Source organism: Hippopotamus amphibius, chromosome 7, assembly GCF_030028045.1.
Source record: "Hippopotamus amphibius kiboko isolate mHipAmp2 chromosome 7, mHipAmp2.hap2, whole genome shotgun sequence".
Taxonomy (NCBI): Eukaryota; Metazoa; Chordata; class Mammalia; order Artiodactyla; family Hippopotamidae; genus Hippopotamus; species Hippopotamus amphibius.
In genome coordinates, this window is record NC_080192.1 from 18,446,861 (window position 1) to 18,461,349 (window position 14,489).

Here is a 14,489-nt window from a genome sequence, read left to right on the forward strand (position 1 = left end):
ACTGTGAAGGGATTGTGAATCACAGCTCACCCAAGCCGCAAAGGCAACACAACAGTTTCGAGAGAGAGAGAGAGTGAGAAACACTTCATCGTAGGCTCCTGATCACCCCTCCCGACCAAACAGATTTATATATGGCCATTAGAGATTCTAACTACAACTACTGTGCTCATGGGTTATTATGTGTGGATTTACATATAAAATCGCATGAAATCAAGCACTAATATTTATAGAGTTTATAATATGTACTGGGCCCTTTTCTAAGCATTTGCCATATGTGTCGTCGGTTAATCCTTACAACCCTCTAGGGTAGTTACTGCTATTACCCCCGTTTCATAGATAGGACAATGGAGGCACAGGCAGGTTAAAGAATTTGTCCAGGATCATGTTGTTAGCAGCAGGCACTCCTGGGATTTACATCCAGGTAGTCTGGCTCCGAGAGCACATTCATAACTGATGAAAGCGCATGAAAGGAAGGAAGAGGGAAGGAAGAAACAAACAAACTACATTCTATCTTAACATTGATTCAAGTGATATAGAAAACAAACGCGGTTACTAAGGGGGAAGGAGGGGGGAGGTATAAATTGGGAGACTGGGATTGACATGTACACACCACTCTGTCTAAAATAGATAACTAATAAGGGCCTACTGTACAGCACAGGGAACTCGACTCAATGCTCTGTAATGACCTATATGGGAAATAGAATCTAAGAAAAAGAGTGGAGATATGTATATGCATAATCACTTTGCTGTACACCCGAAACTAACACAACATTGTAAATCAACTATACCCCAGTAAAGATTAATTTAAAAAATGTGTAAAAATCTACATACACACTTTGATAACAAGAGAAATTGCCATTTATTGAAGAGCTACCACACGATGAGCATTTTGCTTAGAACTTTTAATATATATGTCATTCAGCTACACAGAGAGAAACAGAAGTGGTCTTTGTGTTAATATTAAGAAGGCTGTGAGGGTTTTTGTTTTTTTCCTGTTGAGGAATCTAACCATCTCAGTGCACAAACCAGCAGGACGGAAGTTCTACTCACGCTCACAGTCTTTGCCATCGCCTTGGTAATCGGGGAGGCATTTGCATTCTAGTTTCGTTTCATCTTTGCTGGAAGGTGAGCATCTGGAATTTTCTGGGCAGAGCAAGGCTGCACATTCTGGGATGGCTGGAAAGGAAGATTGCTGAGGTAATGGCCTTTGTAGAACAACCAGTTCTAAAAAAAACTCGGCAAACGCAGTATTCCCTATTATGACGAAAGTGACACCGATTCACTGCAACAATTCAAAACATCCACAATGCGTAAAGCAAAAATGAGCTGTCTTCTTACTCTCATTCTCCCACCCCACTTCCCAAATAACCAGTCGACAACCAATATAATACGCTTATGTACATGATTTTTAAAAAATGAAGTGGAATCCTGTTAAAATATTTAGGAACTTGATTTTTAATTTAACAATATATTATGGAGGTATTTAAGGATGTACTTTAATCTCTAATGACTGCATAGTATTTTATAATATAGATGGGGCTTAGATGGCTGTTAAGAACTATAAAGAGTCTGACAGAGTTAGCCAACTTGCAAAGCGAACAAGTTGGGCTGACACAGCAACACGGATGCTGCTAGAAGGTATGAGCTGCCCGGGTCAGAGATAAAGGACAGTTTATCACTCACATCAGGAGCAGTGGCCAGAGTGTTGGCATTTTGGGACCAATTCTTCCAAGCCTTGGTTCTCACGGGGCAATGCAAAGAGGGCCAGACTGAGACCTGAACAGGCAGTGGATTTCAATACAGAAGATGAGCCCTGAGCTTAGGGAACTGAAATGCTTTTTTGTCTGTTTTTAAATAATAGGCAATGTATTCCTTAGGGCCCAGGTAAGAGACAGAAACCATGCAATTATTTGAACAGGGAAAATTTTAGTGTAAAGATCCATGAACAGATTGGAATAGAAGGGAATGGGCTCCTGAAAGTTAAAAAGAATTCAAAAGAATAAAAGAATGCAAGAAAAATCAAGAGCAACCACTCCTCTTGGGTTAAGAGTAAGTTCTCCTCCTCCAGAGCTGAGACCCAGATGTCACTGGAAAGGACATGGCCTCCTTGGTCACTCTATAGAGGAGAGGTTGCCGAGGTGTTCACTGGTGAGACTTGCTGGAGACCAGCCCTCTGGAGCCCCAGGGAAGGTTATCTACAGGGAGGTGCCAAGTCTTCGGGCTCCTTTGGTGCCTGGGGAAACTGCTGGCCTCTGGATGCTACTGGAAGCAGAAGTTGAGAAGCCCACGCTCTCAGAAGTGTGGTGTACTCCTGTGCGTGATGGGGGCAGGGGTGGTTTCAGGGGCCAGCTGTGTGGCATGAAGGTGGGTGGTCACCTCTAAGGATGGCTGGTCCCGCAAGGCCCTTGCTGTGCATGGGACTGAGGGGAAGGTGTGCAGAACAGCATGCCTGCTCCCGAACTGGGCCACCAGCCCGCACTGTCCAGGGCTCCTGGTTATGGGGCTGTTGCCCAGTCAAGCACTAGACAAGGGATGCAGTGGTCAAATACTGGAGGATGCTAAGCCCTGCCGGAACCTAGTGCTGGAGAAACTGCAGGGCTGAGCAGTGGAGCAAAACCATGTTCTTCAGGAGCTTGGAGAGTGAACTAAACCAGAAACAAGAAGGAAAAACCCTTCCTTCTTTGGTATCCCTTTAGCACCCTCTGTTGGTAAGGCTTCACATCTTACTGGCTGACAAATGAGAAATATTCCAAAGCCCACCTCCATAGTCACAGAGCAGGCCAAAAGGGTGAATTTGGAGCTGAGAGGCAGTCCACTGATAACTGCCACAGGCAGTAAGCATGCCTGCACTTGCTCCCGAGGGAGGTCCTATATCTTCCAAGGCTGTTTGCTATACAGACATCCTTGTAAAGATGTTGGAACAAAGGGCAGTCAGTGTGCTGTATGCCTTTGTCTCCCAACAGTGGCTAGCTGAATCAAAACTTCATAGAGAATATCCCCTCACCTCTTTCATAAAGTAGAATTGTTGCTGAGAAGGGGCTGCCCTTTCAGGATCACACTTTCAACCCCTCTTTGCACCCAGATGGGGTTACATGACTAGTTTACATTGATGGAATACTGCAAGTTCTATGTATTATTCTGGACTTTATAAGCAGATGCTTCTCTACACTTCCTTCCATGGCTCAAAGCAGAGCACTCAGAGTGCTACAGAATGGCAGATGCACACAATGGAAGGCTCTGGATCCCTAAACACCACATGGTGGGGAGCTGGCATCAGCCAGGAACACCCACATTGGATTGTTACATGGGTAAGAAATACACCTCTGTTGCGTTAAGCCAGAGGTTCCCCAAATTCTTAGGTCATGGTGCCCTTAATGTTTCTTTTTTTTCTTTTTTTTACTTTTATTTTTTTAAAGATCTTTTATTGAGGTATACTTAATGTTTCAATATTTTTTTCACGGCACCCTAGTACAAAAGAAATATCTACCAGGTCATTTAGTAAGTTGTTAGAGCCAAAGAATTCAGTAACTATTTATGTCATGATAACTTAGTAGCCATTTGAAAAAGTAATATGGTTAACAGAAAGATACATTTTTATTTCATTCTTGAACAACCACATTTACTTACTAATGGGACACATGCGCTTGTTGGAGGCGGCACAACTTCTTAAACTTTGGAATCAGATTGGAAATACTTTGCACAGTACTTGCTTTTCATATCACAGCAACCACTGGAAATGCAGCTTTGTAGAGAAATGATATCATCGAAAAAAGTGTAGGGCTACCTAATGTTGAAACTGTGTACTAACTCAGGTTAACATTTCATACGATAGTCTACAGATGTATCACCGTTTCCCTCAAAAATAAAAAATATCCCCTAGCATCCCTGTGAGTTTGGTGGGGGTACTTTGCAATGCCTTGGCGCAGCTCTGGAACCACAGTGTTAAGCCATTGGATTTTTGTGTTGAGTTTTTTCAGTAGCTAGCATTCTTCTAACTAGAATAGGATGTACCACACTGCACTCAACCACTTCCTACTCCTGGACTTTCAAGTTGTTTCCAGCTTGTTTTCTTTTTTAAAACAATACTATCATGAGTTTCTTTGTACATATATTCTTACCTACTCACCCCTCCAGTCCTCCAGGTAAATTCCTAGAATTGGGGTTATAGCCTCAAACTGTAAGCATTCTTTAAAATTTAATAGATACATTTCCCATATAGATAGTAGCAATTTACATCCCTACTGACAGTTCTGTAATTTTTCCCACACCCACAGATAGATATTATCTAGCTTCTCAATCTGTATAGCATAGTGGGCAAAAAACCAGAACCAAACCAAAACAAAACCTCCCAAACTCCAAAGTACTACTTCATTACGGTTTTAATTTGCATTTCTGGGATTCCTAGCGGCGTTAAGAACCTTTTCTATGCTCGTTGGCCAGTTTTCACTTCTCCCTGAGAATTAGCAGTTCCTCGGCCAATTTTAAAGGTGGGCTTGTGGACTTTATATTATAAAAATGTTTCTGCTATGTGGATTGCAAATACTTTTGCCCTAGTCTATTGTTTATCTTCTGACTTAGAATTATTTTGTCATTTGGAGGTGTATCTGTCTATGCCCTCCATTAGGCTGGCTTCTGGGTGAGTCTCCTGTCTTATTAAAAAGTTTTTTTTTTCTTTTTGCTCATGAGTCCATTGGGCAGTATGGGAGTGACTGGGGAAGGAGGCTGACTGAGGTCTGTGGAAGGGGTCCACCCTGTGCACCTGAGTTTCATTCTGCCATTGATTCGGGTTGGTTGGTTGCATGTCTGTCTCCTCCACAGGAAGAAGGCAGAGGTTGTCTTTTATTTATTCACCCTCCTTTCTGCCACGGCTCATAACTTCTCAATCACTTTCAATAAAGTGAGTTTAAATTTGTTGAATTTGAATCTTGTCTAATCCCTTTATTTTACAGACCAGCAGAATAAAACCCAGCGGATAAGTGAGGCTAGTGTCACAGGCGGAGAACGTCTGATTTCCTAACGGCTAAACTCCTAATTCACCCTTCATCACCTGCCCTGTGATAATGGGCTGGGCTCTGAACATTTCTCCTTTGCAAGGGTATGTTAATCTTGGCCAGTGGAGGGCGCTGCAGGGCCACTGCAGGAGGAAGGGGCTCCCCTTCCTGGTTCTGCTGTGCAGTGTTGTGCTTCTGCTGTGCTTGCTGCTGTTGCACAGCCTGTCAGTGGTGTGGGTGTGTGAGGACATCCAGTGATGCTCGGTCCCAACTGTGCACTCAGAGTGCGCAGTTCATCGGGGACCTTGCATCCTTGGCCTGCACCCAGTGGCCACCTTCCCACAGCCCTCCCCATGCACAGACATTGCAGGTTCCAGGTTTAGCACCCATGATGCTCTAACTCCCTCTGTCCACTTGCCCCCCAGCCTTGGCCCACTGGTGCCCTGGAGGGTTGTTGCCTGCCTGCCGGGTGACTGTACTCCCACACTGGATTGGGCAAACCGGCAAACTTCTCCGCTACCAAGTGGCTGCCACCACAGCTTCTCCAACAAGATGTGAACCCAGCCCTGGGGATGGCTGTCCCCTTCCAAGTTTGCCCTTCTCCGTTATGCCCCATTGGAGCTACAGTTCATCTTGCATTTTTAGAGCCTATCATGGCTTATTAATTCTTCATATTAAACTTCCCTTGTTGCAGTCACCCTGTGGTCTCTATCTCTTGATTGAACCCAGTGTGATCAATTGTTTAGAGAAGTTCAATGACTTGAGTCCCAGCTCTTCTATTGACTATTTCATGAACTTAGGTGAGTCAGGTAGCCTTGGTGAGCCTCCATTTCCTGTTGATGTGCTCTGTCTTTGAGACCTATAATGGAGAACATGCCTTATCTCCCTTCCTAGATACCTACCTCTTTGCAATGGCCCCAACGTCTTCCTCTCCATCCTATCCTCACAGTGCCACCAGCTTGGTCTCCCTAAAACATAGCTTCAGCCATGTCACTGCCTTGTTCCCAAACCTTCCGTGACTTTCAATCTTCTATACGATCTCTTCCCTTTCCTCCCTTCCCCTCCCCTCCCCTTCTCTTCTTTTGTCCCCTTTCTTTTTAAACTTTTGCCTATCTTCCAGCAAAAATGGCCCGTAGCCATGTAGAGCCCCAGTACACGCATGCACAATTGAAATGCACACGTCTGTACCCCTGTGATCTGACATGGTATTAAGGGAACTAGCAGCACTTACGCTTGTCACAGTTGGGGCCCGTGTACCCAGAGTAGCACTCGCAGGTCCCGTCACCACGGATTCCGCTGTTGCACACGCCATGCACACAGCTGCACACTGCGGACAGAAAATGGGGATTTTTCATTACCTGATGCAGACTTCCTCCAAAGATTCTGGAAGGGTAGTGTTTTCAGATAGTGTTTATTGAATTCTGCTTGATGAAGTGGGGAAAACCATATGTCTGAAGCCCTAGAGACCCTGGTGTGAATCTTGGCTTCTTTTTAGTAGCTTCAGTTTACAGTAGCTCCCCTACATATGAATGAGTTCCTTTCTGAGAGCGTGTTTGTAAGTCCAATTTGTTCCTAAGTCCAACAAAGTTAGCCTAGGTACTCAAGTAACAAAATTGGCTGTATAGTCCTATACTGTAATAGGTTTATAATACTTTTCACACAAATAATACATAAGAAACAAACACAAAAAATAAACATTTTTAATCTTACAGTACAGTACCTTGAAAAGTACAGCAGTACAGTACAACAGCTGGCATACAGGGGCTGGCATCGAGTGAACAGGCAAGAAGAGTTACCGACTAGAGGAGGGAGAGGAGGTGGGAGATGGTAGAGCTGAAGGATCCTCAGCAATAGGAGACGGAGGGAGAGCTGTGATTTCACTCACGCCTGACGTTGATGGCTTTGAAAGTTCACAACTTGAAGGTTCGCCTGCAGGGGACTTAGCTGTATTTGTCTATAACATGTAGAAAATGATGCCCACCTCATGGGATTTCTATAGTTAAATGAGGAAACGTATATAAAGCACACGTGGCATATCACATGCATTGGAGTTCTTTTTGCTACTTTCAAGCTAGCTACTTCACCTTTGGATACCTCAACAAGCAAGTTAACGTAATGTCTTATACACACCTGTCATATTTAAAAGAGAAATGCTACCACTGACTCAATCCTGTTGGCAGCAGTGATTTGTGGAAAATCTCCTTCCCAAAAGATGGGGCAGTGCAAGGGTAAAAAAGAAATTCAGAAGGCTACAGAATACCTAGGCCACATTTTCTCACTTAAAATAGATGGCTTTTCAGCCCAGTGACAGATCACTTCAGGAATGAGAAATGAAGGGAATTTGAAATAAATGGTCATCTCTAGCACCCAGTTTGTGGCTCATTTGTAGCAAGATTTACTACCTGGCTGGGTCACCAGCATCCTCTGTCCAGCCCTCTGTGAAGTGTATTGTATGAGTTTCCTTTTGCTGCTGTAACAAATTCCCATAAATTTAGTGGCTGAAAACAGCATAAATTTATGATTTTATGTTTCTGTAGGTCAGAAGCCTGAAATGTGTCTCGCTGGGCTAAAATCAAGGTATCCACAGGGCTGTGTTTCTTCTAGAGACTCTAGAGGACAACCTGCTCCCTTGCCTTTCCAGCTTCTAGAGGCTGCCTGCATCCCCCAGCTCATGGCCCCTTTCTCCATCTTCACAGCCAGCCCCATCAGGCCGGATGCTCCTCACGCCGCCAACTCTACTGGTCCTCTCTCTTCTGCCTTTCTCTTCCACTTACAGGGAACTTTGTGATCACATTGGGCCCACCTGGGTAATCCAGGAGACGCCCCCTATCTTAAGTCAACTGTTTAGCAACCGTAATTCCCCTTTGCCATGTAACCTAACATATTCCCAAGTTCCAAGAATTAGGACATGGGTTATCTCTGTAGGGGCCATTATTCTGCCTACAATGCTTGTATTTAGTACACATAAGCCAACTTAATATTAGCTAATGTGAAATGTAATTAAGAAGACACCTGCTTAAAAACCTAACCAGATATCAAAAAAGCAAGGATGAACTAGGTTTAAAGTATCCCAAACATCTAATAAACCAGTGAATTCTGTGCATTCTTTGTTATATGTCTGCTCTCAATCCCTTGTCCAACTGCATGGGAACTGTCCTCCTGCAGGTCCTTATCTGGGTTTGCCTGGACTATTACAGTAACACTCTACCTGGACTCATTGTCAGATTTCTCACCTCTCCATTTTATTTGATCAGTAATGGCATCGAGGTGATCCTCCCCGAAATATCTCAGTGACTCCCAGTTGCTAACCGAATGAAATCTGAATTCCTCTGTTTGGCAAACAAGGCCCTCTCCAAGCTGACTCCAACCTTTAAAACTTTTCATTGTCATCTGTTACCACTTCATTTTATACATCTCAGGATCTAAGTGCATGGGAGGACTTACCAGCTCACCTTCCTTCAAAACAGGTATTGAACATCAGCATGCAGGGCACTGTGCTTTGGATTAATGACCCAAAGTCCCTGCCCCCAAAGAGCTCACAGTCTGAAGGCAGAAGAAAGCAGCCCATTACAATGCAGTGTGATAAATGCTAAGACGTGATGGGTCAATGGCAATGGGGGCAGGCCAGGAGGAGATGGGGGGGCAGGCCAGGAGGAGATGGGGGGGCAGGCCAGGAGGAGATGGGGGGGGGCAGGCCAGGAGGAGATGGGGGGGGGTGTGGTGCTGGCCTGGGAAGGACCATGACCAGTGGAGGTAGCAGAACATGCATCCTGTACTTTGACACCTCCATGCTCTTGCCTCTGCTGTGCCTCCTTTCACATGCAATTGAAATCCAGCTGAAATCCCCCTCATCCTTCTGGGCCAGCTGAAGCTCCTCTCCTCTGTGGTGCCATCTCAGAGGTGCCAAAACAGAATCTGTGCCCCTCTGGGCCCCAGCAGCAGTTTCTTTGTACCTTGTTCACGATCACATCCTGTTGCAACTATTGATTTCGTCATGACAGCCAGCCAAATACCACCAGGGACACAACAGTGGTCAAAGTTGGCAGCAGGGGCGAAGGGTCGTGGAGGAGCAGCAGTGGCCACTCGTGTTAACCAGGAGAGATGGCCACTGGGTGCCCACTGTCACCGTTTATCTCTCTTTTCAGACATGATAAGGCAGTGGCCCAGTTTTTGTCTTGCTTCAGCACAGATAGAGTGAGTCATTGATGGTGACATTCTGTGAAACTGCATATGCTCAGCAGGGCGATACCACAGCCTGGCTGGGTCCACGAGGCCAGCGACCAGCTGCCAGCTGTCAGGGATGCAGTTTTCTTTCTCCATCTATTTTTCTCTTCTATTCGACTGGAATCCCATGGAATTCCAAAGCTCAAGTGCAGAGTTGAATCCTGCTTTTATTAACATTTTGATGTTTTGTTCAATAATTTAAAAATAGTATTGTTGTGGGTTGAATTTTGTTCCCCCAAAGTCCTAACCCCAAAGACCTCAGAATGAGACCTTATGTGGAAGTAGAGCGACTGCAGATGTAATTAGCTAAGATGAGGTCATCCTGGAGTGGGGTGGGTTTAGCTCAATACGACTGATAAGAGGAGGAGAGGACACAGACGAGGGAGAAGATGGCCAAGCGAAGGCAGAGGCACTGACTGGAGTGATGCTGCCACCAGCCAAGGAAAGCCTGGGACTCCCAGAAGCTGGAAGAGGCAGGAAGGACCCTCTTCTAGAGGCTTCCAAAGGAGTGTGGCCCTACTTACATGCAGACTGTGGACTTCTAGCTTCCAGAACTCAGACAATAAATTCATATCTTTAAATCACCCAGTTTGCGATACTTTGTTTCAGCTGCCCTAGGTAACTAATAAACTGATTTATCTTGATTACTGAGTTTTTGATGTCTCCTTGAATTTTGCACCTGAGGCATGTTCCTCCTCACCTGGCCTTAGACCTGGCTCTGCGTGACCCTTTATCAAGCATTTACTGTCTGACAGGCATTTTGCCCCATCCTTGCCAGGCATGATCTCATCTGATGCTTACAGCGCCCAGTGGGATAAGATCATTAACCCCATGTTACATATGAAAAATGGGGGACAACTAGCTCCAGTGCTCATTCAAATTATTGAAGAACTAAATTGGAGTTGGAATTGTCATCCTCCCTTTAAAAACTGATTTGCTGTTGTTTCTATGTTAGCAAAGCACTTTGATGTCCTCATACGTCTGTAGCTTTTGGAACAGACAAGTTGCAGAGGGATCTCAAATTGGTTGTGGAGATAACGGGGGTGAGGAGGGGGTATACTACGGGCTCAGAGGTGAAGATGTTAATTAATTCAATTAAAAAGTATCTACCCAGCTCCTACCTAGTGGCAGTCCCTGGATCAGGCACTGGGTATGCAAATAAGAGCAATTCACAATATCTAAATTCAAGTTGCTCACAGTGTAGCGGGGCAGCCAGGCTCTAAGAGATACATTAATGCTGTGTGTCCTAAATGCTGTCATGCAGCCATTGGAGAGGGTGAGGGGTCGGAAGGGGGGAGTCGAATGTGACTCAGCCCCTGCTCCCAACTTAGATGCTACCTGCAAGGGCTGTCCTCATCACTAAGCTTCCCTTCCAGGCACAAGCCTCTCCCCACATCCTGTCTTCCAGCACAGCCTCTGTACTGGATTAACCGATCTGGCACGTAGCTCCTGGGAGCCTCTGACACGCATTGCAGGGCTGCCAGCCGTTGCCAAGAAAGTGTCCTTGGGAAGGAGACACGAGTAGCAGAGGGATTCCCAAATGTCATTTAAAGAGCCCCGGGTATTTGTTAAACTGGCTTCAGCAAATCTCTAGAGACACGTGAAACTTGGGGTATATAACTTTAAAGTGGCCAAAGCCATGGTCATGGGGGCCAGAGGGACAGAGTACAAAGTCCCCTGTGCTGTGTCCCTTGGCAGAGTGAGCTGCCTTCTCTCATGTTCCCCTAGCATCCCATGTGTGCCATGTACATAACCTTACAAGCGTCACCCACATTTCCAGCTCCTTGGGGGTGGGGACCTCATCTCTCCTTTCTTTGGATCACCCAACACCTGTCAGGGGTCTAGTGCATGGTGGATGCCTGCCAGGGGCCAAATGGTGCAGTGGTTGGGTGCCCAGGTTCTGGAGTCAGACACTTGGGGTCAAATCCTGCCTCTGTCCCTGTGATAGCTGCATGACCTTGAGCAACCTCTCTGCTCCTTCATCCATAAAATGAGGAACCCAGCTTGCAGAGCTGTTCCAAAGAGAATCTGTGTGCCAAACCTTGTGCTTTCCCTGGTGCCTAGCAGTCACTCAGCAAATGCTAGCTACTGTTATTAACAAGGCGTGATTGTGGGGCTTCCCTCGTGGCGCAGCGGTTAAGAATCCACCTGCCAATGCAGGGGACACGGGTTCGATCCCTGGGCTGGGAAGCTCCCACATGCCGCGGAGCAGCCAAGCCCGTGCGCCACAACCACTGAGCCAATGCAACACAACTACTGAAGCCTGCCCACCTAGAGCCCGTGCTTCGCAATAAGAGAAGCCACCACAATGAGAAACTGACGCACCACAACAAAGAGTAGCCCCCACTCGCTGCAACCAGAGAAAGCCTGTGCGTAGGAACAAAGACCCAACGCAGCCAAAAATAACATAAATAAATAATCTTTTTTTTTTGTTTTAAAAAAAACATGATTGCGGGAGTGATTTGGGGTCATGTTAGGGAAAGTTAGCTCTACCTCCTGTGCTGACCTGGAGTGAGGCACTGAGGGCAGGGGCCTTGGCGCCTGAGAGGAACACCCTTGGCTGATGCAGCTTGAAATCATCTCTAAGCAAATCAAGAGCCGGGTTGGAGAACGCTCCCGGCAGGTTAAGGTTAGTGTTAAAAATAAACTGCAGCTCTAGTGCTGTCCTACTTACCAGCAGAACGGCCACTGCCAACGGGCAGGGCCTCGTGGGTGAAACAGCACTGGCACCCAGTGGATGCCTGGCTGGAAAGGTTTCCAAGTTCCCCTCGTTCTCGCCAGTGGGAAATGACCAGCTCTCAGGGAGCCATCGTTCATCTACAGGTGAAGAAATGTTCACGGACTGCGGGATGGCCCTTTCTTTGCTTCATACCTGCTTCCTCTGAGTGCTTGTGATGTGCTGCTAAGAGCCTCGCTACGAGTCAGTCCGACAAGGCAGGTCTTATTATTCCTGTTTTGTAGATGAGGAGGGCTTATGGAGGTTAAATCGCTTGCCCCAGGTCCCACTGCAACTGGGCTTGGTTTCAAACTCAGGCCAGTCTGACTCGAAGCCTGCTCTCTTAGCCATTACGTTTTAGAGCTGCACTATCCAATATGGTGGCCAAGAGCCTGGTGAGGCTGTTACTTTTTTAAAAAAAATTTATTGAAGTATAGTGGGAGTTTGGGATTAGCACATGCAAACTATTATGTAGAGAATGGATAGACAATAAGGTTCTACTGTACAGCACAGGGAACTAAATTCAATATTTTGTGACAAACTGTAATGGAAAAGAATACGAAAAAGAATATATGTGTATAACTGAGTCCCTTAGATGTACAGAAGAAATGAGACAACATTGTAAATCAACTGTTGACATTTAAATTAAGTAACATGAGCTAGACTTTAAGCTTTGGTTCCTCAGTTGCACTAGGCACGTTTCAGGTTCTCAATGGCCACATGCGCCTTGCAGCTACCATGTTGGATATTAAGGTCAGGACAGTCCATCATCTCATAAAGTTCTGTTGGGAGTATTATCTCCTGAGTCTCCGTTTAGGTTTCCAATTTTCTTACTTAAAAGTTTAGGTTCCCAAACCATCTTGCTCCCTTTCACTTGCCCTTTCTCCATGGCAGAAACAAGCGTAAAGGGAGCCTGCTTTTTATTTTTTTTTATTTTTTTTTATTTTTTTTTAACTGGTTGAAAAAGGAAACATTCTTTAATGTTAAGCAACAATTTAATATAATTTCAGTACACTTAACCAATGCTATTTTAAGAAAGTTATGTTGAGGTGTTTAAAATGGTCAAGCCATTGTTTTTTTTTTTTTTTTTTTTCACATTTTTTTTTTTTTAATTATTTTATTTTATTTTTTTTGGGGGGTACACCAGGTTCAATCAACTGTTTTTATACACATATCCCCATATTCCCTCCCTTCCTTGACGCCCCCCCCTCGATTCCCCCCCACCCTCCCTGCCCCAGTCCTCTAAGGCATCTTCCATCCTCAAGTTGGACTCCCTTTGTTATACAACAACTTCCCACTGACTATTTTATAGTTGGTAGTATATATATGTCTGTACTACTCTCCCGCTTCTTCTCAGTTTCCCCTTCACCCCCCGCCCCCTCCCATACCTCGAGTTCTCCAGTCCATTCCCTGTATCTGCTTCCCTGTTCTTGTCACTGAGTTCATCAGTACCCTTTTTAGATTCCGTATATGTGAGTTAGCATACAATATTTGTCTTTCTCTTTCTGACTTACTTCACTCTGTATGACAGATTGTAGTTCTATCCACCTCATTACATATAGCTCCATCTCATCCCTTTTTATAGCTGAGTAATATTCCATTGTATATATATGCCACATCTTCTGGATCCATTCATTTGTTGATGGGCATTTAGGTTGCTTCCATGTCCTGGCTATTGTAAAGAGTGCTGCAATAAACATGATGGTACAAGTTTCTTTTGGGATTATGGTTTTCTTTGGGTATATGCCCAGGAGTGGGATGACTGGATCATATGGTAGTTCTATTTGTAGTTTTTTAAGGAACCTCCAAATTGTTTTCCATAGTGGCTGTACCAACTTACAGTCCCACCAACAGTGCAGGAGAGTTCCCTTTTCTCCACACCCTCTCCAACATTTGTTGTTTCCAGACTTTGTGATGATGGCCATTCTGATTGGTGTGAGGTGATACCTCATTGTGGCTTTGACTTGCATTTCTCTGATGATGAGTGATGTTGAGCATCTTTTCATGTGTTTGTTGGCCATCTGTATGTCTTCTTTGGAGAAATGTCTATTTAGGTCTTCTGCCCATTTGTGGATTGGGTTATTTGCTTTTTTGGTATGAAGCTGCATGAGCTGCTTGTATATTTTGGAGGTTAATCCTTTGTCCGTTGTTTCATAGGCAATTATTTTTTCCCATTCTGAGGGTTGCCTTTTAGTCTTGTTTATGGTTTCTTTTGCTGTGCAAAAGCTTTTAAGTTTCATGAGGTCCCATTCGTTTATTCTTGATTTTATTTCCATGATTCTAGGAGGTGGGTCAAAAAGGATGTTGCTTTGATGTATGTCAAAGAGTGTTCTGCCTATGTTTTCCTCTAGGAGTTTGATAGTGTCTGGCCTTATATGTAGGTCTTTAATCCATTTGGAGTTTATTTTTGTGTGTGGTGTTAGGAAGTGTTCTAATTTCATTCTTTTACATGTTGCTGTCCAATTTTCCCAGCACCACTTATTGAAGAGGCTGTCTTTTTTCCATTGTATACTCGTGCCTCCTTTGTCAAAGATAAGGTGCCCATATGTGTTTGGGCT

General features: G+C 44.9%; 1 protein-coding gene across 1 annotated transcript in view; it reads right to left on the reverse strand.

Annotated features, from left to right (window-relative positions):
- STAB2 (stabilin 2) overlaps window positions 1–14,489 on the reverse strand; it is a 158,377-nt gene that overhangs the window by 113,975 nt on the left and 29,913 nt on the right. Inside the window, exons 6-7 of the mRNA XM_057742828.1 lie at window positions 6,223–6,318; window positions 1,051–1,176 (exon numbers count right to left, since the gene is read on the reverse strand). Of these exons, the coding sequence (XP_057598811.1) occupies window positions 1,051–1,176; window positions 6,223–6,318 (222 nt within the window). The remainder of the gene's footprint in view (window positions 1–1,050; window positions 1,177–6,222; window positions 6,319–14,489) is intronic.